Source organism: Kwoniella botswanensis, chromosome 1 (assembly GCF_036426115.1).
Source record: "Kwoniella botswanensis chromosome 1, complete sequence".
Taxonomy (NCBI): Eukaryota; Fungi; Basidiomycota; class Tremellomycetes; order Tremellales; family Cryptococcaceae; genus Kwoniella; species Kwoniella botswanensis.
Window position 1 is genome coordinate 15220602 of NC_088599.1, and position 25631 is coordinate 15246232.

A 25631-nucleotide genomic window follows, 5' to 3' on the forward strand; every position below is an offset into this window, starting at 1 on the left:
GAGCTATACTTTCAATGCTATAAAAATACACCTCGAGTTGCATATTCATCTATCTTTATAGTCATATACTTGTGCTACATAGACATATTCTATATCGAGTCATACTGATCATACACCTTCCAAACTCTGTCCAGCTGATGTACTTCCTTCGGACAAAGCAAACGAATCATCTCCTGCAGTTTCAGCTTCCTCTTCTCTCAGTGCTTTATCGACCACTTCTGCGCCTACTCCTGCCCCTCCAAGGGGTATGTCGTGGCCCTGTTATCATTACAATGGGAGTCAGCCCGCAAGTTACTCAATTCTCTTTGGATTTCAAAGTCTCATCAAACGATGGGACTTCTCCATCCTTACACAAAAGCTACTCCCCCTTTTACCTGGCAACTCGTGATAGGAGGGAGAGACGTCACTCACAATCAAAGCTCTCATGATATCACTCAAACTAATGATCCCCACCAATCTACCAGGGTTCGGATCATCCCTGCCTTGAACCACTACCAATCGATGCACTCTTCTTATCTTGATCAAGGAGAAAATGGCAGATAGCGAATCTTTGGGTGAACAGGTTACCACACCTGGGAAGTCGACTGCTCGTTGTTTCAGCGCTTGGGAAATAGTCAAGTCGAGCGATTGGTACGCTCCGTTTCGGACCAGTGTCTGTGAATGTGCAAGGCTGTCAGCGATACTTTGTTCGGTATGATGATCGCGCGTAAGAATATAAAGTGGTCATTTCTGTTCTGATCATCACCTTCATTCGATCGCATTTGCACAGACGCAGGGGCTTGTGCAAACCCGGATTCACTCTCCATTCAGATTTTTCTGAATAAACGCAAAAGAGAAGGCATACGATATAGGAGAATCACTCACAATAACATCCACCGTCTCATAAAGGTTCAACACCTTCCCATCACTATCTACGATCGGCACCGCACTGATCCCCTGTTCAGAGAACATGTGAACCACGTCAAATACCGTAGTCTGCATCGTGGCCGTTGCTAAGGGGTAGTACTTGTTGGGGTTGGACTCGGGAGAGACGTAGCTGCCTATTCCCATTTCTTGTACAGAGGCAGTCAGGTATTGGGTGATGTCTCGGCACTATAAAGTCGAGTCATATATCATATCGGTTATTGTGGAGAAAAAGTGTCGAGAACAGAGAGAAGATTGATTTGCAATGACTGTTATCAGTTATCTACTCTTATCAAATGAATGACAAATCGAACACCCACATTGACAGCGATAAACTTCAATACCCTATACTGGGTCAACACACTAATGACCACTTCACCTCCCGTTTGCGTATCTCGATCTATCAATGGTAATCTTCTTGCGTGAGTTCTGATGAGATATCTACAGGCGTCGTAGAGCGGTCGGAGAGGGTGGACCGAGAGAAGTGGGGGAGGAGGTACGACTAAGGCTTTTTCGATATCTAAGTGTAAGTGATATTGGGATTAGCACAGTACCATACTTCGGATGAGTGTATCGGTATCCCTAATCAGGAGAAGGGGGATAGGCGAAAGATTCAGGTTGCTTAGATACAGGGTTTGCGCAAATGAAGTGAGGTTCTTGAATATTGACAGGATAGGGAGAATCTGGGAAAAGGAAGGATGGGAAGAAGGTCAGGGAATGCTTGCTCACCTCGAATGCTATGTAATCTGAATTGCTCCACATCTGCCGTAGCACCTTCCCAAGATGAAGTATGATAGTAATACTGTATTAAGTGGATGACATCTTGTACGGTGAACATTCCTTTGTGTTGTAATCGAACCTCACGTCAGCTCAACGTCCTTCTTCACAGAGAGATAAGGGGCTGATATACCTGCGAATTTCGCTGTGGATGTATTCCATAACGGTGCAGATACGACACCTATCATAGTTTCCTATTCAGTTGATCCTTATACAGACCATGACAATCAAAAACAAGGAGAGGGAAAAGGGATGATGATGGTGTCTGATTGACATACCATATAACAACATGACATCCAAAGCTTTCTTCACTTTCAACTGAGTATCCAATACGATCAGCCTAAACGATACAGGGAAAACGTCATAACTTGATCTTTCCTTCAGGAAGTTCCTCAGAGCTTCCAAAGCCTCTGGATGGGTGAGAGTGCGATGAGGAGTGACCATCGGAGGATGTTGGGCTCTCGAGGGTCTTCTCACTATTGAGGATCCACCTGCCGAAGAACCTTGTATACTGGGTCGACGAGTTGGTCTAGCCGACGTGGATGGTTGTCGATGGAGGGAGGTGGTGGGTGATATAGGAATAGGTTGCGAGGATGAAGATGATGAAGGTGGTTGTGACATTTTGACTGTACTTTATATTGGGGACAGCCAAGGGAAGTGGATAGTAGATAGTCGTGTGATCACAGGGGCGATGACGTCTTGAATGACCAATAATGACCTCGTCTTGAGAGTGTGCTGACAGAGGTCAATGCGCTGGACGATAAGAGTGAGGAAAGGATGGATCTTGTGAAAAGGATAATGATCGGCAGTTGATGGGTCGAGTAATGATGATAAAGACCTTGTTGGTGGTGACTTATTACCTGTGAGACACATATACACACTGCGATATGTGATGTGTCAGGGTTATCCACAGAAAGGGGGCACCAGGCGGAGATGACCTCTTATTTCACGTGGATTAAGCATTTCAACCAGTCTTGCTTTTTGTGGCAGAGATGCATCGTACTATATCGGTGACGAAGCGTAGATTTTGTAGACGTTCAACTTGGGTTATTCGATGCAGTGATATTGAGATGGATGTCTTTGGTTGTCCTTGGGAGTTTGCAGATCGATCTTGTGCTTCGGTGCTTGTCGGGAATGAACATATCAGCGGGTTCAAGCTTCAACCTTTTTTCCTTCTTCTTCTATTTCTTCTTCTTTTTCCCTTAAGATGATTAACCTTCAATATTATCCATATCTACTAATTGCTGAATTTCACTATCCAAGATTCTACTGACTAAGATCATGCCAGTAACCTCCACTCAAGGCACTCGTCGAAGATTCTATAATGACCTAGCTCGAGATGTCCGAAAACTAGATACACTCGCATTACCGGTTACGATCCATTCCCCTTCACATAGCAGAGGCGGTTCTCAATGGCAGCCTCAATCATCTGCGTGGGGGAACGATGATGGCTGGGGGAGTGTACCTACTTCAGATCGGGGTGGTACTCTCAGTCCACTCAAACACAACTATAACCTCGTTGGTAAAAGTATCAAGTTAAATCAGAGAGATGGGGAGGGAACGGAAAAGGAAAGGGAGGAGGCTCGTGCATCAATCAAGGTGCGTTCAAACATAGCAGTATATACTAAACTCCATTCATTTCCTTTCGTCTCTTTTTCATATCATCTTCTCCTTGTTGTTGTTGTATGTTCGACCTTCTTTCCCTTGAGAGCTTACTGTATACTCTACTTGCTCGTTTCTGCTCTGAAGACACCATCAGCAAACAGACCTAGCAGAAATACCCGATCAGGAGAGAAGAACGGAGAAGAGCCCGACCCGACACGTACGCCCCCATCCAACCAAAAGGTGAAACGGTGGATCCACGACGTTCCTCCTTCCTCTACTGTCAAGGCGAGTGGGCGCGGCACACAAACAACTACTTCTATTAGTGAAGACAACCCGACTGCTCGAAATCAAAGTGATCATACCCACGCCCTTACTCGCCTTCCTTGTCCTAAGTTCATCAGCGGCGATACCAAAAAGGAAAAGAAGGACAAGATGAATTACCTTCATGAGGATATGCCAAGTACCTCTTATCGAAGGTATACCACGGGTGCTACCGGTACTGGTACAGGTGGGAATTATGATTATCCTACTAACCCAAAAAGAAATCGATCACCTAGGGGAGAAAACTTGCGGTTGCATCATACCATCCCATTCTCAAGTGGTAACATGTCTTCTTCGAGAATAGGTGAAAATGAGGTGAGTACCATTGGATCAGCTGGGTGTTATGGTCTTCACAGATAGCTGATATGTTGTTGGTGAATACAGGATACATATAGGATGAGTAGTAATGATCTCAACCTCAGACTTGACACTACCACCGATTTGGAAAGGACCCTTCAAGCTAAGAAAAGGGAATTTGAAGATGTCCAAAGACGTCTGGAAGAGAGTAAGAAAGAAAGAGAAACACCAAGAGAAAGTTTTCCTCTTCCGCCTAGACCTCCTACTGCATTTACGTACCATCGATTAGCCGAACATGATCAGGTAAGTCTCCCTCCATTCCTCATGATATTCGGTAATTGATGCTGGAACTGTTCGGTATTTCAGATCATTCAACTCCGCCGAGAGAACACTTCTCTCCATTCATCCCTTTCAGAGGCTAGACGAACAATCAACACCTTAAAGAACCGTATTGACGAATTCGAGCTATCACCTCGATCTAATCCAGAGATAATTGCCAAGATGGAGAATGACCTTAGCAAGCTCTCTCAGGAAAACTCTTCGTTAAATGATGTATTGAGGGTCTTGGAAGGAACGCTGGAAGATGAGAGAGAAAAAAATAGGAAATTGGAATTGGAAACTCAATCGTCAAAGAAAGGTCAGAGTGCATGTGCTAAATCCCTCCTGGCAAGTGAAATTAAAGTGAAAGAATTAGAGAATACTTTGAAAGAAGTCGAAGAGAGGGAAAGGATCGAGAGGGAAAAAAGGGATTTGATCGAGAAGAGATATAGAGGATTAGAATTGGATGTGAGTGATCATGAGTGCTGACACGATAGACTAAGATCCCCGATAATTTGAAAACGCGAATGCTCAAAGAGCGAATGACAATATGATATATATGCTGATGGGTGATTGTATTCGAATTCAACTCCATTTTGACTTGATTTGATGGGAAATAACTGTAGTATTCCCACTTAGCTGCCGAGTTGGAGACGTGGAAGGCCAAAACGAATAACGCTTATAGGGAGAAAGAAGGTGCTATAAGTAAATATAAAGGTAAAGAGGTGAGTGAGGTCTATCTGCAATATCTATGGATCAGATCAAACCACTCAAGTTACAGACATGGTGGATTGTTCTCATTGTATACTGATTTCATATGTGAAAATAGAATGATAATGCCAAATTATCCGATAAGCTGAATCTCTCGAGAAGGGAGAAAGAAGCATTACAAGCTAGGTTGGATGAAGTGATTGAAGAGGTAAGTCAGATCGAACTATCTTCTGAATGATAATTGGAATTTTAGCCTGTGAATTGAATCACTAACCATTGATGCTGACCTATGTAGAAAGCTCAACTGTCCCAATCACAAGTATCTGAGAAAGGTCTTTTGGAAGATAGGAAGAAACTCAAAGAAGAACTTCATCGAGAGGTGAGTAAAAGATACCAATACACTTCTATGCAGACTGGTCGACTGAAATGAAATGAATGTCACAGAGAACGACCTCTGATAGATTACGTTCCGAACGAAATACAGCTCGAGATCAAATCAAAAAGATGAAGCTCCAACTCGCAGTTTTACACGAAACCAAATCTCAATCTGCTGGGGTCAACGGTCGCGACGTAAAGCTACATCATCCTACACCAAATTCTTCAGAGAAACATAAGCCGAAATTCCCTTTATCGTTTTCTGGGTCGACCTCCGAGGATATTCAAGAAACCATCCCTAAAAAGAAGGTGGTGGTGGAGGTGATTGCGGATGAGGAAGGGGATGGAGTGAGGTATAAGCCGCAGAGAGTAAATATGGAGGATTCTGATGAGGAAGATGAATATCAAGATACAAGAGAAGAGGGTCAGAACGAGGTGAGCTCAGGGTTTAGAACTTCATGATACACAAAGCTCATGAACAACCTAATTCACTTCTCAGTCTACCGTCAAGTCCGCTCAATCGACTACATCGCCTCAGAATAGCTATGCTCAAGATATCCAATCTATCTTGTCCCCTCAGCCACTTACTTTCCACTCCATACCCCTCGTTCCTCAGAAATTGGATACACCCATATCCAAAGAGGAGCAATTACTCTTCGCCAATTCCAATCAGTTTGAGAAGACGAAACCTACAGAGGGAGAGGGAATAAATGGATCGGACAATGCTGTTGCAAGTCGTAAGAATTGGTTGGAGCAGTATGCAGAGATGAATGTGAGTACTACTACGCCTCAGATCGTGAGTGGTCAACATACAAGATACTCGATGGAATGTGTTATAATAGCTGATCATGAGCATGAGCACGCAATAGGTAAATGATCAGAAAACCGAGACTGATACTGCCGTTGAGCCAGATAAGAAGGAATCGAAAGATCCATTCGTACGATAGCTTCTTTTCCCAATCATCGATGCGCCACACTTGAGCTGAGTTTTAATCGATGATTATACTGTAGGCGGACCTAGACCCTTTGGACCACTCTTCAAACTCTATCAAACCTCAATTCCAATCACCTCGATCTCAGCCATCTACCTCTGCCATCAGACGATCGAGCAAATCTTTGAAAGTATCTTTGATCGATGTTCTAACTTCGCCCACATCTTCACTGTAAAAACGAACCTTTCACTGTCCATATCCATCATTTTAAATTTTATATGATTATATCTTGTCATCCTTGCTCGAGAGAAACTTTCCTATTGACTTCAGTGTCGTGGCCAATTTCTCGATCTTTCGAATTAGCTCATACAAGTTGTCATATATTCACGATACAATTTTTCAGTATTTTACACCTCAATCCCGAAATCTTGGTGATACCCTCGCTCCTAGTGTGCTTCAATCATCAGTAGATAAACGTTGTATGCGATTAGTGATATCCACCTTGTTTCAGTAAAGTCACAATCATGAGCACACAGTCAAGAAAAGGCATTGCGTTACTGTTCTAAATTAAGAGGAAAAATTACAACTTGCATTAAAAATAGTTTTCATCTATCTTCCTTCTCTCTCTTCAGCAAAATTAAATCTTCAACCAATATCCTTATCTTCATTCCATCTTGCCTTCATACTGCATAATCCGGTCTCAAGCACTACGCATCAACCTGCGTATAAGTACCTGGGAAAACACCCGTTGCGCCATTCAATCTACCTGTCCACCATTCATCGGGATTCTCAGTCTTCTCAATGATTTCAATCCTATCACCTGCTCTGAAAGATAAATCACCCTCGGCCTAAAAAGAGACATACAACCAACGTCAGTTCAATCCTTATCTGAATCATGTCGCCGTAGAAAAAAAATTCTTATAGGACAAGGAATCGAATTACCCACCTGAGCTTCAAAATCAAATATCGCCGTAGCATACACAGCCCTGTTGAAACTGGGTTTAGGTTTCAAAGGAGGTGGTGGAGGAGGTGCCTTCTTGATACTGGTCGTCGAAGAAGCCGAAGTGTATGGTGGAGGAGCAGCGACTGTTCTAGACGGTGGCGAGAAAGTGCTTTTCTCGCCTGCTGCTGCTGAAGAGCCGTATGAACTCTTTCGGTCGAGGTACGAGTTTGAGGTGGTTCGGGATGCGATGGAACCTGTTCGAGTGGGTGTGGAAGTGCCGGAAGCGGATCGATGAGCTTGGAGCATCTTGGCTATGAGGTAGATGCATTTATTAGCGGAAGATCACCACATATTCATTTCCGAAATATCTGAATGTAAAACGTAAGAGGATAATAGTCAAGAGCCTTCTCCGATCCCCTATGTTTCACATCACGACAAAACGTTTAAGCTCATGTAGTCGCAATACTCACCGGTAGAAGTGATCCTCTTCACAATAGCCATCGCCTCAATCTGCTCGGCCGTATCACCCCTTTGCTCAAGGTAGATATTCTCGACATCCTTTCTTGACAAGTCGTATTTTCCATCAGCGAAAGATTGGAGTTTCTCTTGCATAATGTAATATACGTTAAGTCTGCAGCAACCAGGTCAGTACGATCCCTTCGGACGAGGTGTATCGCGGTGGAAGTTGACAAATGTTGACTTCCATTGGTCAACGTTACTCACTGCATATAGTAGAAAGAATGGAACAAAGGATCAATAAACCTAGTTGCCAATCCGAGGAAATGGGGTAGTTCGGTCTTCAGAAGTGAGTTGTAGTGCTCGTATTCCCCTGAAGCGAGTTCGAAATCTTGTTCGACCTGGTGTATTGACAGCAAGGGGTCAGTACATTCGACCAGACTCAATCCGGAAGAGGAAGATGATATATCTAGACCCAACCCACCTTGAATAGATTCTTCTCATCGCTTAAACTCTTTTCCTTCTTCTCCCTCAACTTATTTAACGAGTTATTATGTCTATCGTAATCTACCAACTTATGATCCCTCTTGACAATGGTCTTTCGGATCTTTTTGCAGATTTCATGGAGCTCTTTACACGGTTGGACCACTCGAGAATCGATCAACTCAAGTTCAGGTGAGAGGGTTTCTATGGAGAGTTTCTTGATCAGCTTCCTACCCTCAGGTATAGCAGTATTGTCATGAATCGAAGATAGAAGTATTGTTGTGACGAGCTCTAACTGTTGACTCACCCCTCATCTCCTCCATTATACCTTGATATACCGTGATATTCTTCACCGTCACCTCTGCCTGAGGGTGTTTACCGGCTAAATTGTACTCTGCTCCCATCGGTGAGAAAAGGGTAGCGAGTGATGCAGAGAATGATGATCCGGATGAGAGTAGATCTGTGAATTATGTGGTCAAATGAAGACCGATGTGTTAGCTCAGGTGGTAGACTTTGCGATGAAGAGGGAGAGGCAAGTACAGGGAGGAACGAAGAGCGAGACGGGGACGGAGAGGGGGAGAGGGACGACAGGAAGGGGCGACAGGAGGAAGGGAACACCCACTTGACACTGAATCTCTAAACACAGTCGAATCTTTCAACATCTTCTCACAAGCAGCTTCGACAGCTGCGAATTTCCTCTCGCTATGAGTTAAGAACGACTGTTATCAGCCTTCCGTTCGACGAATGATGATGTTCATGAGATCACTCACTAGTCATTGAATTCCACATCAGTGGATTCTGTCAGAGCAACGTGTAATTAGCATGTGTTAGCTGAGCAAGTTCCTCAACCTCATGACATCCTCATCAATCCCCATCACACATCTACAGTTCAAACACAGCTTTTCTCTCCTCCTCATTTAGACACCTCATCCTCCCTCTACTCCATCCATCTCCTCATTCGCCATGAAGTCGATGTAGACACTAATACTCACTCTTAGACATCCCAATCCTACTCGTCAAATTATGTGGTGTCCTACATCCCATAACGTCCTGTTAGCAATGCCAAGACATACCAGATGCCAGTAAGACATACCGCTGTAAAGCTTTGGTGAACCCCTTCATCGTGCTTATTCTTCTCTCTCAATGTACGACGTTATGTATGAGGAAGAGATATGTTCACTGTTATGATGGAACTGTTATGAGCAGAAGATGGATATGCTGTTCAAAATGAGGCTGTGAGAAGTGCAATGCAATGTAATGTGCGAGTGAAAGTGAGTCTGCCTGCGGTGACGACAACACGGGCCGTAAGGGGAAGTAAAGGAGTAAGCCGACATCAGGACAGATTATCAGGCTCACCCACCCATCAACCCATCTTACATCTGACGATCCACATCTCCTTACCGATTTCGATGCCTACCTATCTAAACGTTATCGGGAATCCTATTCATCTGCACGTATAGACAGATATATACAATTTCATTAGACAGGTAGTGATATAAATCATACATGCACTTTTGGATACGTATATTCTTCTCCTTCCCGTTCCCATCTCCCTTCCATCATAATCACTAAGAAAAGATATCAACACTTTTAGGGCATCACCAACTATCATACATACATACAGGCACTTGCTTCCATCCTCGTTCGTTGACCACACCGAACTTACAAGACCAAGGAGTTACTCAAAGAGGGATTAAGGATCTGTTCACTTTGTTGTTCTCCGTAGCCAACCTATCAGACGGATCGACAATTGGACTAGATCCCACCTCAGGTGTGATAGCTTCTTCACCTTCGTCCTCGGTCGGTCCCTCCGTATCATCAGGTAAGATCGAGCTATCCGATACAGCTGGTGAAATTCCCTGTTGAGGTAAGTCCAATGTCGGTTTGTTAACCTCTCTTAGCTCTTCCAAAGAGACCAAGTCGAATTCCAAATGGGAATTAGAGTGGAGGAGTATCATTTCAGATTTGATACGTCGACTCTGTCTCTCCCTATCTTCGGACACTTCCATCCCTGTATCGAACAATCTTGCAGCGGGGCAATGAGATTTATCAATAGAAACGAAAGTGACGTCTTGAAGATACGCTTTTACTTCCTCGTCCAATTGGAGTTTGGAAGGTAATTCGACCAAATCGTTGATGATTCCCCTAGGGATGGTGGTGAAGATGATCATGGAGGGTAAATCGATGTCGACTTTCCTCGAAGAGGAAGGGAAAGAAGTACCGAATGCTCGGAAGATGTGAGTGATGATTGATAATTGACATGCCGGGGTGTAACGACCTATACCACCAAGCCAGATGATCATCAGCACAAATTTATACTCTATTCTCAAAAGGAATATTAACAATAAAGTACTCACCATCAAGTCTCCATCCCAACTCGTCGACTGTCCAACCTCCGAAAGCATACTCGAATCTAGGTTTCAACGTGTACTCTGCCAATCGTTGTCTCTCAGCTCGAGCTTTCAACCTTTCCTCGTCGACAGGTTTCGGCTTGGTAGTGCTCAGCGCAGGTAATCCTGAATTGGGAAATTTGGATGTAGCGGGAGAAGCAGGAGTAGAATGAGACATTGTCAATGCGCCGAAAGTCGATCGACTGAGTCCAGGTGATGGACAGGGGGTAGCAGCGGGAGTTAACGAGAATGGTGTGGGTGCAGTGAGGTTGGGTACGGGGAATCCTCCTAACACCAAACCACAGGATAAGCTATGTTTGTAGGAGCATCAAAGAGAACAAAGGAGGAGTGAAGAGGAAAAAGCACATACCTTGAACGACAAGCTTCCTCAATGACCCATTCCTCGACCAAACTTCTCCTGCAGCGATGATAGCAGGATGGACAAGGTGAGTAGCAAATGTGAGTTGTTCAGAAGGATCAGTCGCGGCGTTGACCCTATATTCTCGTATCGTCAGCTCCACCATCCATCTGATTCCGGTAAGTGTAGCACTTACCAATGAACCTCAACGGGATTAATAGCCATCAAGACCTCTGCAAGGGATTCCATCCTACTATCATCGTCTTGGACATACTCCCCACCTCTCAGAGTCAACACCACCACTCTGGGCAAGTTGATATCTTGATTACCGCTGGGCAACAACAGCTCGTCGTTGTTTTTAGCTGGTTTAGTAATGAGGCGCTGGTGATAATCATGCTCGACGTATCGCAAGTCGATATCGAGATGTTCGATAGATTCACCTTGGGAAGAGGGTGATCTGAATATACCTTTTGTGGGATGAAAATAGGTGATCCATTGGGATAAAGAGAGTACCTTGGCGTAGGTGGGTAAAGGGGTTTGATTGGTCATTGTGTTGGGGTTGTTGTTGACGCGGTATGACGAGACACAATTGTTGTGACGTGGTATGTTGTGGTTTTATATGGCACGAAGAGCAGATAGGATAAGGTGTGTGAGTAAGAAGCTTTTTGGGAACTGAGAGGGATGAGGATGATTTCGAGTCAAGCTTCTTCAAGGTCCGTCCTAGTGATAGTGAGCAATCTTTTCTTCCTTTATTCGACTAGACCATATTCTTATACTACGAGAATGACGTCGTTGTATATGCTATGATATGCTCTGATTTCTTGCCTATTCAAGGGGGAATTTTCCTCTTCCTTTGTACTCGCTATGGCCTCTTGTCTCTACGTTTGAGTGATTCCTTTGAAATGCGGCTATGCGCTGTTTGATCTGATGGGATGATGGGGAAATTGCGGCTATGACGATACTCGAGAGAATGAAACGATGTCTGAACCCCTTCCTTTGATCCAGGTTTATTTATATCAATCAACCCCTTCTTCGTTCTTGTTGTTTCCCCGACTCTATCTATGCGCACACTTCCCCAAAGACGTCTGTTTTTCACGAGTCTTTCTTTCGGGTTTAATTTGGAGTTAAAGGACTACCGATAGACCGATGTGATATCATTACAAGGTCCGTCCGTTGGTCAATTGAGATCAAAATGTCAGATCCATGTCGATAGAGTATTACATGGTCTTGTTCTTGGATGTTCTCGTCTCTTCTGTTGTGTTTGTGTGAGAAAGACATCCAATCCATCCAACTTGATCATGAGATAAACCGCAAACGCGGATCCGGCATCATGGGGCCGAAAGTGAATTCCCGGCGGTTGTCGGGGCGCAATTCAGTCACATAACGGTAGATGACGTTTGATGTTGAATCACCACTGGACTTGATTTGCTCATGCTGACGTGTAAAGACTGGATGTGAGCCATGGAAATGGGATAACGGAAAATCGTGAATGTCATTTGACCGTAATGATGCATGTACAATATTGGCAGCCATTGAAGCTACATTTGAATGCTCAATTATCAGTCGGAAGGACTCGCTTTGACATTTGCGGTGACCGAAGGATAGGTCAATATCCGAATTACTGGAGTACGGATACAGGTTCTCTTCCTCTTTTCGCGAGCAGTCAACCGAACGATCGGTGACCGATAAATAAAATATCAGACTTGAAGGTGTTGATAACCTCTGCATGATTATGCATACAGTACTAATCGTAACATAATATTCGGGGTATGGCCAGTACGGGCTACGGGCTTTGGCCATCTCATGAAATTATACTTATCGAATGGGCTAAAGTCTGACAACAAGATAAATACAGATTGTTATAAAAGGTGTATATCAAGCTCTTCTGCAACATACTCAAACTGAAATTTCATCTCATGTGTATGTTATAAGTCATTCACTCGCACAATACCCTCAACAGTAGAAGACGGCCCCATCCATTCGATACCCAAGGAAACTATGGACGCTCAACCCAAAACGACGATTGCCAGTCCAGAAGTAACCGAAACACCTTTCAAGGGATCACCCCCTCTTCAAGATGCCACCACAGAAGAAGGACAAACACAAACACCGGAGAAAGAAGCAGAGGCAGAGGCAGAAAAAGAACATTCCAAACATCCTCTCGCTCAATTATCGCAATCCCGTAAAAACTTCCTGTTATTCATTTTCAGCGTAGCTACCTTTGTGGATATTTGTAACGTATCTGGAGTAGCTGTTGCTGTTGCTCAAATAAGTTTGGATATCAACTTGGGTATATCTCAGGTAGTTTGGGTGAGTCTTGCGGTACCTCGAGGTCGTGGGAGATATTCCAGAGGCGAGATTTAGCTGACGATGGGATAATGTATATGCAGATCATCACATCCTATTCATTATGTTTCGCTGCGTTCCTCCTATTTGCCGGAAGGTTGAGTGATCTTTTCCCAGCTCAAATCATATTCGAAGCTGGATTTCTGGGATTAGGTGTAATCTCGTTGATCACTTCATTCGTGACTTCCAGCAAGTGAGCTCATCTTGTTATATACAACCTGAAGTTCGAGCTGATACTTTTTCTGCGAATTTCCAGATATGGCTTCTTGATCTTGAGAGGTTTAGGAGGTATCTGTGGAGCGATGAGTGAGTTGGGAAGATACGTTGAAGGTGAATTCGCACTTATGTTGTTCTGATTGATCGTATTTAGCTATCCCTTCTGCTTTGTGAGTTTTTCGCATCTATCATAGATCACTTTCTGTGAACACCTCACCCCACCGTACAATCTTGTTCTGGAGAAAGACTCATATTGGTATTGTCCTTGCATCCAACACCGCTAGTCATCTCACCGTTCACATGTTTCCGAGATCTGAAGAACAACAGAAGAAATTAGCTATGATGAGTTTGGCTGGAGGATTGGGTAACGTACTGGGATTGTAAGTTGCCGTGATTGCTTCATGATCATTGCTTCTCATCTTAAACCGGTGTTAATTTTGATTATTCTTTTGTTCAGAGTCTTAGCTGGATTATGTATGGAAGCGTCATATAAATGGTTCTTCCGTCTAATTGCAATCATCTGTGAGTGAATATTCTCTTTCGGCCAGATTTATACAAGCTGACTTGCTCTCTCATGTACACAGGTATAACATTTACGATAGCAACTATCATCTTACTGCCGTACACTGGCTCGTCATATTCTACCAAACATGATCCGATCCCAAGATGGAAGAGGCTGGATGTGCCTGGTGTGATTTTGATGATGGGTGCATTGATATGCTTTATACTTGCCTTGACGCAGGGTCCTATAGACGGCTGGGGCTCAGCAAGCTTTATCGCTCCACTGGTTATTTCTATACCGCTCGGTGTAGGGTTCTTCTTCTGGGGTGAGTAGTCGGATTACCATCTCATTACTATAACCTCGTAATATCACGAAGCTCTGTACGATAATCAAGAAAAACAATATTCGCAAGATGCTAAATCTTCGTATCTTGTAAATGTAGAATCTCGTATCCCGCCTAAAACAGCTGTATTACCATCCTCAATATGGAAAATAACCAACGTCATCATCCTCTCGTTGGCTGTATTGATAGCTTTCCCATTTTGGGCTACATCTCAATTGGAATATTCTACTTGGTGGCAAGAAGTGTACGGTTGGTCTGCACGTGAGTCGACTCGTCTCTCACTATCGTTGTCATCGTCGAACTGCGAGGTATAGGGGAAATAGCTAATGGGATCTGTTTGTTCTTGATAGTCCACGTAGCAGCCGCAATGTTACCTCAAGGTATAGTATGCTTGCTAGCAGCTGCTTTCGCACATGCCGTACCGCAGGTATTGACCAAACCCAGATGGACCATTGGAGGTATGATCCGTGAGTGATCAAGAGTACCCCTTCCCACGACAACTCTTCTCAATGAATCTTGATCAATCAGGATATTCAAGTGGGATGGCAACTGACACTGGGTCTGACTATTGTAGTAATTGTCATAGCTGAGATCCTCCAGGTATTCTCAGACGGCGGTCCAGGTGACAAATACTGGCGATACTGTTTCCCAGCTTTCGTGATCGGTAGTTTTGGTGCTATGATCACGTATTTTGCGAGTGGTATCAATATTGTCACGTATGGTCCTCCAGGTAAGTGATGGCTTTCCTCTGATCATCAAGTGTGCTATCTTTTCCAAGTTTCCTCTATCGTGAGATGAGGGTGGTCGCTGATCGTGTATTCCGATGTAGAAATGGCCGGAGTGATGGGTGCATGGGTAAATGTTTTAGTAAGTGACTTTAAAAGTCATACCTCGAGGAGAAACTTTATGCCTGTGTGAAGCGGACATTTCATTGACCAAGTCTAACATATCACGTAGGCTCAAGTAGGAGGCGCAATCACGATGGCCGTCCAAGCTGGTCTACAAGATACCAGCTCGACTATCCCTCAATGGTCTAAATCAGGATCGAGGACATGGTACTTTATGATTGCCTGGACGGTTGTATTGGGTATTCAATTTATAGTTTTTTATAAGACTCCTGGTACGCCTCAGGAAGAACATGAGCTAGCTAGGAAGAGGATTATGGAGAAGGACGGGGATTTGGGCGTGTGATTGGTGGAAGCGGCTTAGCTTACCGTCATCGACGGAAAGCTCAGAGTCCATGAGTTGCTCTGGGGGAGAAGGAGAATTAGATAGAATATAAATATAGATATGATATATAACTTATGATAACTTGAATCTTATGGAATGACTTTGTACGCTATGTGACGAGTCATCATTAGCAGTCGCGGCTATAGAACAGTGGATGTATGAATGCTGACGAAGAGGGGGTGGTTAGTGCCACATCGAACGGTACGGTACAAGTGGGATGAAATCCAAATTTGCCACCCATTTAAGGGACGTGATGCTGCTGTATTTCCATCACTTCCGTCATCATCGTCTTGATTTCGTGTCAATTCTTCTTCCTTTGACTCATCTCATTTCATCTCGTGCAATACTGCTTGCTTAGGATATCGTCTTACGATCACCTAGCGACATATCAGAAAGCCCAAGGAGGAAATAGAAGAACAGCAGGATGTCAGGAATCACTTTGAATCCGGAGCAATCTGCTCAACTTCAGGTTAGTCAGCTCTTCCTCACTCTCGTGGAAGTTGAGGTCATGAACTGATGGTGTTCTTGTTGTCCAGTCGGAGATTCAGAGAGAGCTCGAGAGAAGAGAATGGGCTGAGCCGGAAGGTATGTGTGTGATACTATCAATTTTGGGATTCGTACTCACGTTTGCATTGCCGTATGTAGATAATGTCATGGCGGAGTATATCACTGTCTTGCTTGGTAAGTCAGCTAAATCAATCACGATTTCTGATAATGAAGCTGATCAAAGCTTTGACATATAGCCAATGGAAGCGCACGAGGTGAATTATCGATGAATTGACGTCAGCATCGGTCGGAAAAGCTAATCGTTGAAACCCGCAGAACGAGTCCAAACCGAGATGGATGATCTGGTAGGATCCGATTTCGATCCAGCATTCTTAGATTGGTTATTCTCAGCCGCCAAAAACATCACCACCGCTCCATCTCCTTCACCTGTACCTGCTTCTGCTCCTGCTCCATCATCACAACCACCCGTAACTGCTTCGAGGGGATCAGGTGGATCGGGGACTAGATTGCTCAATACAGCCTTAGCACCTTTATCTTCGCAACCTGAAAAGCGAAAAGCGTCGGATATACAGGATGGGCAGAACAAGAAGAGGGTATCGGACGTTGGGGTCAATGCCCCTTCCGGACCAAGGGGAATGGGTAATGAGGGTAAAAGTCTAGCGGACAGGATAAGTAACGGGAATGCTCAGAGGGGAAGAGGCGTGCCGATAAGAGGTATGGCGGGCGGAAGAGGTGGTAACATGGGTATGGGAAATCACATGGGTGAGTGTACTTGTCGCTCTCAGGCTGGATCAACGCTGAACAAGGAGTGCTGTGCGGATGTAGGCTTCCGTCTCAACTTCCAACAGCAAAATCAACAACAACCTGGTTTTGCTCAGCCTAACTTCGGTCAATTCATGCCTCAAGGCCAGCAGGAGATGGTAGCTCAGATGATGATGATGCAAGCTAGTATGGCTCAGATGAACAATATGGTAGCGACGATGATGCAAGTGAGTACGGAAGATAGCCTTGATCTTTTCGTTTTTCTGGAACCTAACGTCAAATCTATCATTCCAGGAGAGACAGCAACAACAACAGCAATTACAATTTCAACAACAGCAACAAGCATCCGCAACTTCTGCCAAACCTTCTCGTCCACCTTCAGTAAAAGTACCACACGGTACGAAATTAGGTGCACACTCGGTATCTGGTATTCCACCTAAATCGGCTGCGACCCCTGGACCCATTCCCGACAAGCCGTCGTCTACAGCTTTGTGTCGATATTCCATCGGATGTAGCAATTCAAGGTGTCCATACAGTCATCCTAGTCCCGTAGCAGATGAGAAGACGGGAATGGTTTTGAGTGAAGAGCCATGTGAGAATGGAAAGGAGTGTAAAGATGCGGAGTGTATCAAGAGTCATGTCAGTCCAGCAGCGACATTAGGTGAGTTAACTGGCTCCTGCTCGACTGGACACAACTCATACCATGAATACAGGAGATTCCGCGGGACCCAGTCGATTATTGTGTAAATATCAAAATTGCACCAACCCGTCATGTCCATTCAGACACGAAGATGAGAATGGTAATTCCATCCCACCTCCTGCACTTACAGCTGCCAAGGCGGCACCCAAACACAAAACTGCACCTGTACCTGTACCGGCCGCAAGTTCAGATAACGAGGACAATGATGGGGATGGGGATGTCGAGGTGGTCATGTCGCATAAAGGCTTGATGGATGGTGCGTTGGATGATACGAAGAAAGAGGTCTCTTGTAGATATGGAGAGAGATGTACAAGGCGTAAGTTTATCCTTGTTTCTGTATATGCTTTAGACTTGCTTTTGGTTCTTTTGGCACAATAAAGCTGATTGTTTATTTGTGTCACCAGCCGATTGTAAATTCACTCATCCAGCTTCTCGTCCAACACCGAAATTCGGTAAGAAGCCATATACCTCCACCTCAACCCGATCGACATCCAGTACATTCAATAAATCGGTAACGTCCACTAGCGGAGGTGGGATAGGCGGTGGGATGCATATGAGCAAAAAGTTTGCAGGAGGTAATGAGAAGAAATTGGATCCGAATGCGGGAGAGTTCAAACATTCGGATAAGGAGTTGGAAGTTACTTATTAAGTCTGGGGTCTGCAAAGAGTCAGGGGATGGGCCGCAGGTGTTGTTGACATACCTATATATGTATGTTTACGGGGAGGGTACTTGTAGATTTGACCGTGGATGTGGGACGTAGCATTTGGAGTCAATATGAAATGCATTTGTGATTTATTTTTGTAGGGTTTATCATGCCTTGACTTCAGACGGGAGACCTCCGTGTCCGCTCGCATCTCAAGGATCTACTGAAACGCCGTCTCATCTGATTTGCAGCTACTGATAAAAACAGATTTCATGCTTTGGAATGTGAGAATGCTGATAGGACAAGGGTCTTGCATCATTGCAAGTGAGGGTCTTGATGAGTAAGATTACATTCCGTTTACGATACTTCGCTAAGCATAAATCTGGTATTCTGCTTCCATGCGGTCAGGCGAGCTAAGTCAACACTTCCCTCAATCTGTTCGAAAGTCAAGCCTGACTGCAATTCGCTTCCACTATTTATACGATAAATAATGACGAACGACCCTCGCTAGATCTCTGATCACATGCTCTGCATTGGAACCGAAAGACTGGAACTGGGGGTTTCTGCATTTCCTGATGTTCGAGACATGCAGAGATTTCGTATGAGCTGCCACGAATCGCTTCGTCCTCCAGTGGATAATCATAGAGAGATTCGCTTCTGTCAGGTGAATCCCTTGCTAGTCCGAGATCATGTTCGGTAAAAACAGAGGACAGGTGACTGACCAACCCCTACCTACATACCGTAATCTGAATCACAAGGTTTCATACCATTAGGAAAACTGGGGTATTTCTCAATGTTCAGGGTGCATGCTATCTGCCTGTGTTCGGTATGCAGCAGATTCGGCCAGGAGATACATGTGCAGATCGCGATGAAATCGTTGGCAGCATGAGATGCAGATCAGCACTGGTATCGTGCTCGTATCGCTTGATAGAATAGCTTAATTGATTCCCATGGAATAACGAAAATCTCTCGTCATCATACTTCCCGATTAGCTTTTACAGCACTTGCAAGATCCCCCTGACCACCTCTTCCCCTTCTCTCTTTAACCCTGAGGAATCTTCAACCTTGTCTTCTTACAGGCACAAAGGCCAAAGGGCAAGATGACAAGGTACGTACAGGATGTAGATGGATACTCACATGAGGAGAGATGATGCAGTACTCGTAAGATGCTTACATGCTCCTTGGGACAGTGGTACATACTACTCGTACATACCACTGTGATATAATCCCCATCGTCATCGACATGTAAATCCCATCGCTGGTTTTCATATCTACATCCAGCATTGTCATCGGGAGCAGACAGATAGGTCCGAGCTCGAAGTGGTACTCGTACGGAAAGGATACCTCACATACGGAAGTAAATAACGCTCAGCAGTCAAACCAAGAAGCAGAAGGCTCGCTGCTATCGAAGAGAAGACCTGTCATCAAGCTTATGTATGACCGTTGCCCAGACGTGAGTCAGCTTGCCTTTTTGCAACGAGGAGTGATGGAGGATTATGGACTGATGGAAATGAAAAGTCGAATTTGAATTTGGACCGTAATAGACTATCGAATCCCAGGTGGGTCAAACATCGACATATCTTATTCGTGATTGTATACTAGCTAGAGTAATCATCCTCTTATCTCCTACATACATTGAAGATCCAGGGAGGAAGTAAGGGTTTAGAGGAGATATTGGTCAAATCTCAATCGAAATGTGCTGTTATAAGCTTACTCGACACTGATCCAAATAGCTCAGCTTTAGGTTGATCCGACACCAGACTGGAACAAACAACATTCCAACTCTACAAGATTTTCTGGTTCACTCTCTTTCCATACCTTTTCCAAATTCGTAATCTATCATAGATCTAATCAATTATAGCGTCATCGACGTCTTCCACCTCGATTTGGGTTGACTGGAATTCGCTCATATAGATTGCCAGAACCCTGTCTCTGTGCGTTCTGCGTTCTTTTCGTTTTCTACTTTTCTGCTTCACAATCATCTCCTTATCTCCTTCAAATCGACAGTAGAAATTAATCAATAAGACTTCTCCCATACACCCAACCCCCTGGCTATCAAGTATCTATAACATCGGAAGGAGAAAGGCAAATTGCAAGACAACGAGGGAAGGACAGAGGTGAAGAGTGGTATACACATGATCTCAAGTGTTCGTCATCGTGAAATCGATCATAGATCTGAGATCACCTAACAGGAAAAGGTGAAGAAAACAGCAACGGGTCTTGGGTCAGACTAGGTAGATCAGAGATACAGTAGTCCACCGATGGATAACTCACCTTACTCGAACATCATACCTCCCGATCGACGGGGATCAGCTGCATCGCGACAGAACTATCACCACAGTATAGGAGATGAGGCCGGGGGAGGTAACAGGTATGGAGGGAGGGGTCAAGGTGGTGATGGCAATGGTAATAACATCAATAATAGCAACAATAGCAGCGGCAATAGCAATTTAGGTGAACATAGGGATTTCCCTCAAAGTAATCAAGCTACTTTACCTCAACAATATCAACATTTCTCAGTTTTTGCTCCTCCTCTCTCATCTACATCTACTTCGAGCTCTACCGGATTTCAACATCATCTCGAACCATCACAGTCGCGTACATTGCCACCTGCACCTTCGTTTCCTTCTTCTTTCAATACACCTCACTTCCGATCATCCCCGCATGGCTATCCAGAAGCGATGCAACAGCTCTCGTCACCCATCACACCGCACCGGGATGTTTATCCACTTCATTCCTACCAGTCCCCTTTGACTGGTGGACATGGGGGGATACAACCTTGGCAATATGGTGGACTGTCTCGAAGAAGAGAATCTATGCCTGATATGATCAACAAGGACACTTTCAATCCTCTTTTCTCGAATCGACCCATGATCAGCGGCGCCGAGTCAAGTAATGGGAACTCAACGTTATTGAGTGGGATCACTGGAGGTGCCAACGATGGTAACAACGGATTGCAACAATATGTTCATTCCCTCACGGGGCTCGTTCAAACTTCCCCTGTACAGGCGACTCCATCATCACTGGGAATAAGGACATGGCAACCTATGTCGTCTGTTCCACCTCACCCTCAATCATCCATTGCCTCTTCGACACCGGGATCGGCATCGAGACGTAAGCGCTCTAGGGCAAGTACTTTTGGTTCAAGGACAACAGACGATGACGAGAGTCTAAATGCCGCGAGTGGCAGTGCGAGCGCAAGCGTGCCGCCCAATACCACTACCTCGGTCAACAGTGTAGATGACGATGAGTTTCATCAACCAACATCGTGTCCCAGCGCGAAGAAGATCATAGTCGACGGTCAACCGCCCGTGACTGCCAAGGACTTTTCCGGAAAAGTTGCTAATATCGGCACATCCGGGGAGGGAGAATCGTCAAAGATACGAGGCGATATGGAAGGTGAAGAAGGACAAGAAACGGATGAGAAAATTGATCATAGGAAAAGAAAGAGGAATAGAACGATAAGAAGTTGTGTACCTTGCCATAACCACAAAAGAAGGGTAGGTGATAGACCCAATTGCACACCATCAATAAGAGCTGATGATAATATCCCAATAGTGTGACAGGAAGAGACCTTGTGGAAGGTGCACTGCTTTGGGACTAGTGAGCCTTTGTCCTCTCAGACTATGTGGGTCAACTTATACTGATTTGATTATAGACCGGAACTTGCGTCTATGAGATCGATGAAGCTCGAGATATGTGAGTGTCACTGTCTACTCATTCGCTCAGACTTCATCATCTAACTTCGTCATTGCCATAGGAACGATCCCGAAGTGGCCGAGGCAGAGCGTCTACGACGTCGAATCGCAGAACTCGAACAGGTCGTCCGTGAACTACGTCAAAAGGCACCTACTCGCTCTCAAGCTCAAGCAAATGCAACACCAGCTCCTCTTCCACCTTTAGCCTTTCCAGCCGTGGAGGACAGTGCGGGCGAAGATAAGAAACGTAGAGTCATTGTCGATCGATTCGCAAGATTCAAGATTGATGAAGCTAAAGACGTGGAGAACTCTGCGGCAGCAGCTGGAAGTAGGAGTATAACTCCCAATCCACCTATATGGGCGCCACAGAGCGTTATTCCTTCTCGATCCGGAGGCATACGATCGAGCATCAATCCAGCGGCGCTGCATGATGACCCTGCAGGACCGTCGGTACATCATGATGATGCAGATTACAAGTTGGAACCGTACCAGACATACTTGCTCCCAGGTGAGGAGATGTCATCTGATAAAACCGGTAGGAAAGTCTTCTTAGGTGCGTTGACGGGAAAGACAATGTTGAGAAGAGTGAGTCTCATCCGATAGCCAAATGATCTAGGACATATGCTCATCGTATCTCACGTTGTAGCTACGAGAACTTGCGCAAGACAAGGGAGATGGTCAATTGCTATCGATACCTGAAGATGTAGCTTTCACAGGTGTTTTTCCTGATTTGAGAAAGACTTATCCCTTCACTACTATCTGGAGTCATGAGAATTTCAGCGCAGAGATCATCGGACTACTACCTAATTCCGAACAGGCCGAGCTGTGAGCGTTCCGATTCCCGAAATGGAACAACCAAGAGCTAACCTAAACGCTTCTGCTGCAGCTTATGGCAAGCTTGGGAGGAGGAACATGCGGTGTACTTCCATCCTTTTCATATGTGAGTCGAGATCTCTCTGTCGCTCCGATATCAAGATGCTATCACTAACCCCTTTTCCGCTATTAGGCCAACGATACATGTGGAATATACAGATTTCTTCGCAATGTCTACGAAAGACAAGATGAATGTTCCTCTTTCGTCTCTTGCCTTGCATCTCATCATCTGTGCACTTGGTACGGTTCTTCTGACCTCTTCCCAAACTCTTATATCAATTACTAATTACTGATAATTCGTCTTCCACAGGATGTGTGATCCGAGCTACGGCAGCAGAGCTATTTGGACATCCAGACGCCTCGACGGCCAGACAAGGACATGCCCAAAAAGCAACAAAGGATCCCAAAGATCTTACGTCGAGCAGATTACAAAGCGAACTCTACTGTAAGTGATCGGCTTCGGATTAGTTTGGTATTTTCACTGACGCTTGAATTTCCTTTCGTGTAGTATCGGCTTCTTTCCAAGCGTTGAGGCTTTGCGCTTACCTTGCTAATCCCACCATGAGGACCGTCCAAGCCCAACTTTTGCAAATGGTTTATTTGTAAGCGTGATGGACTTAATGGACGAGGCACAAGGGCACAAGGGTATGTATGGCTGACTAATATGCTTTGATCTAGGTTGGCGAGCGAGAGAGCGGCGGATGCTTGGACAACTGGAGGTACTCTGGTGAAACAAGCGATCGCCCTGGGTCTACATAAAGATCCTCTAAGTCTTGATCCCAAAATCTCGATGCGACAGGCCGAAAGCAGACGACGACTATGGTGAGTCTGAGAATGTCTCCGTTTATCGTTGGTGCGAAGCTGATGTGATGGCCAACAGGTGGTCTATTGCTGGTTTTGAGTGTATGTTATGTATATTCTTCGGAAGACCAAGTACGATCAGCTATTATTCGACGAATCTGCCTCAAGACCGACCCGATGCAAATCTATCTGAACTCCCTGGAAGTGCTCAGCAATATCTGCCGCCCTCAAATGTACTTTCCAACGAGACTACTGAACAGACCTACCATGCTGCGTTTTATCAGTTGACGATCCCCTCCTTTGAACTCCTCGATCGCATTTTCACTGTAGACAGACGATTCAGTCGATCGACGATATACGGATGGTTCTCTCCTCCGCCAAAGGACAATGATCAATCAGCTGCTCAATTGTCGCACTATGGTCCAGGAGAGGATCCCAATCAACATACATACCAGGATGCTGTACGACTCGCGCACGATATAGGTCAATGGTACTCCCATCTCCCACCTGGGATAAAATTCAAGGAGAATGATACGCCTGAATATCTTTTGGGGTCGAGGAATAGAAGACAATTAAATCAGACGCTGATACTGAGTATGAAAACCTGGACTATCGTGTGAGTATGTTCAGAACATGCGGTGAGCGAACTGACTGATGATATTACCACATAGTATGGTCCTACATCGCCCATATCTTCGACTTGATCCCGCTGCTTACCCGGAATCGACCGAGATTTGTCTTCAAGCTGCTCATCTGCTCCTGAGGACGTACAAGTCAATGACTGAGACGAAAAGTACCTTGGGTTGGTCATTCTGGACTATGCACTATAGGGTAGGTGAAATGCTGCATACAAGATTCATCGCATCGTATTGATTTGCTTGGTCTTGTCAGGCATTCCAAGCTGGTGCTGTATGCGCTTTCTTGGCTATAAGACAGCCGGGAACCGAGATTGCCAATAAGTGCTTGGTAAGTGCCCCTCACTATACTAGCTAGAAACGTAATCTCATGTTCATCCCTGCATCATCCAGAACGACCTGCGAGGAGTTATTAGAGTCTTCGAAGATCGACTTTCTACTTGGAACGTGACCCATCCTGTTCAAGCGGACCTTTGTGAGGGTCTAGTCCAATTGGAGAAACTTGTGACGTGAGTTGACTATGCCTCCTCCATATCTCGTATAGGATTGATCTGACTCATATTCTTCCGAATAGCGCAGCAACCCAACAACGTAACACACCTCAACCCAGTACGACCGTATCTACCCATTCTACACTTTCCTCGATATCACCTAACCTATTCGGAATGTCACTCAATTCGGTGTCCGATTCGAGCTTCACCACTCCTTTATCACAGATCCAGGCTTTCCCGCCTGTCTCGTTACCCACCCCTGCTAACGTCCCGAAAGGTAGTACCTTATCTTCACTTCCCTCCAGTGGACCCTCAAATCATACTCACGGGAACGATACGAGGGTTGACCCGAATGTCGGTGGTAGTGGAAGTGGCAGTGGTGGTGGAGTTGCAATAGGACAAGGGGTAGATGGTCTGATGGGAGGTGGGCTGACTGCGGATTTCAATGGTCCTGATCCATTGGCTTTACCTCAGGTAAGCTTTCGGGAACTATAAAGCTGGGACAAAAGTTGAGGGTCGCTGATGACGGGTGTGATGAAACAGTTCTGGGCAAGTATGTTTGGAATAAAGCTGGAAAAGGAAAAAGAGAATTCTTCTTCGTTTGGTACTGGCTCCAATGCAGATACGAACACGAGCACGAACACGAGTCCCAATGCCAACACGAATGTTAATGTCAATGCGAATGTGAATTCTCATTGGTAAACTAAATTAGGCGAAGAGACGAAGCAGGAGGATAAGAAGAATAATGCTGAGTGATCCAGTCGACAGATGAATCTAGTCGACAGATGGGAAGGTCAACCATGAATAAAGAGAAATTCATGTCATACCCTTTTGGTTCTTTGCTGTCTCCTGTATAATGTACGAAAATTTGTACAATATATCATCATATGTGTTAATGAGATGAACGAAATGCATGTTTGCATCTTGTTCTGGCGTTGAGGGACGCAGGTGGTCAATGGCCGAGAAGGATGCCACAATAATCAAGTGCTGCTCTAGTTAACCGGACCTACCTGC

At 44.9% G+C, this 25631-nt stretch overlaps 7 protein-coding genes across 7 annotated transcripts; 4 read left to right on the plus strand and 3 right to left on the minus strand.

Moving 5' to 3' along the window:
* Positions 1–108: 108 nt before the first annotated feature.
* Positions 109–2301, minus strand: L199_005759 (uncharacterized protein; the record flags this gene model as incomplete). The annotated part of the gene is made up of 7 exons (XM_064891464.1): positions 109–258; positions 412–654; positions 865–1092; positions 1224–1423; positions 1633–1743; positions 1814–1861; positions 1959–2301. The coding sequence occupies 7 exons, from the start codon at positions 2299–2301 to the stop codon at positions 109–111; spliced, it is 1323 nt and encodes a 440-aa protein (XP_064747536.1).
* Positions 2302–2961: 660 nt separating this feature from the next.
* Positions 2962–6474, plus strand: L199_005760 (uncharacterized protein; the record flags this gene model as incomplete). Its single annotated transcript, XM_064891465.1, has 11 exons — positions 2962–3279; positions 3430–3921; positions 3991–4206; positions 4270–4689; positions 4848–4946; positions 5051–5140; positions 5228–5311; positions 5377–5742; positions 5807–6103; positions 6177–6245; positions 6319–6474. 11 exons carry the CDS (start codon positions 2962–2964, stop codon positions 6472–6474), a joined length of 2607 nt encoding a protein of 868 aa, XP_064747537.1.
* Positions 6475–6946: 472 nt separating this feature from the next.
* On the minus strand, positions 6947–9243 carry L199_005761 (uncharacterized protein; the record flags this gene model as incomplete). The annotated part of the gene is made up of 10 exons (XM_064891466.1): positions 6947–7087; positions 7186–7493; positions 7653–7813; positions 7906–8039; positions 8123–8325; positions 8429–8581; positions 8744–8823; positions 8892–8919; positions 9114–9154; positions 9215–9243. The coding sequence occupies 10 exons, from the start codon at positions 9241–9243 to the stop codon at positions 6947–6949; spliced, it is 1278 nt and encodes a 425-aa protein (XP_064747538.1).
* A 540-nt stretch (positions 9244–9783) lies between these two features.
* Positions 9784–11418, minus strand: L199_005762 (uncharacterized protein; the record flags this gene model as incomplete). Its single annotated transcript, XM_064891467.1, has 5 exons — positions 9784–9822; positions 9888–10399; positions 10479–10799; positions 10882–11006; positions 11066–11418. 5 exons carry the CDS (start codon positions 11416–11418, stop codon positions 9784–9786), a joined length of 1350 nt encoding a protein of 449 aa, XP_064747539.1.
* Positions 11419–12867: 1449 nt separating this feature from the next.
* Positions 12868–15467, plus strand: L199_005763 (uncharacterized protein; the record flags this gene model as incomplete). Its single annotated transcript, XM_064891468.1, has 12 exons — positions 12868–13179; positions 13260–13408; positions 13472–13521; positions 13586–13601; positions 13716–13811; positions 13889–13953; positions 14016–14258; positions 14376–14537; positions 14627–14743; positions 14851–15006; positions 15106–15143; positions 15234–15467. 12 exons carry the CDS (start codon positions 12868–12870, stop codon positions 15465–15467), a joined length of 1638 nt encoding a protein of 545 aa, XP_064747540.1.
* A 463-nt stretch (positions 15468–15930) lies between these two features.
* L199_005764 (uncharacterized protein) lies at positions 15931–18124 on the plus strand (the record flags this gene model as incomplete). The annotated part of the gene is made up of 9 exons (XM_064891469.1): positions 15931–15975; positions 16043–16091; positions 16152–16187; positions 16250–16267; positions 16329–16775; positions 16839–17002; positions 17070–17436; positions 17489–17791; positions 17880–18124. The coding sequence occupies 9 exons, from the start codon at positions 15931–15933 to the stop codon at positions 18122–18124; spliced, it is 1674 nt and encodes a 557-aa protein (XP_064747541.1).
* A 2256-nt stretch (positions 18125–20380) lies between these two features.
* L199_005765 (uncharacterized protein) lies at positions 20381–25319 on the plus strand (the record flags this gene model as incomplete). The annotated part of the gene is made up of 17 exons (XM_064891470.1): positions 20381–21619; positions 21678–21722; positions 21778–21818; positions 21880–22145; positions 22236–22402; positions 22464–22642; positions 22704–22757; positions 22824–22930; positions 23001–23135; positions 23199–23292; positions 23369–23512; positions 23571–24107; positions 24163–24322; positions 24383–24457; positions 24520–24635; positions 24701–25091; positions 25161–25319. The coding sequence occupies 17 exons, from the start codon at positions 20381–20383 to the stop codon at positions 25317–25319; spliced, it is 3909 nt and encodes a 1302-aa protein (XP_064747542.1).
* Positions 25320–25631: the final 312 nt, after the last annotated feature.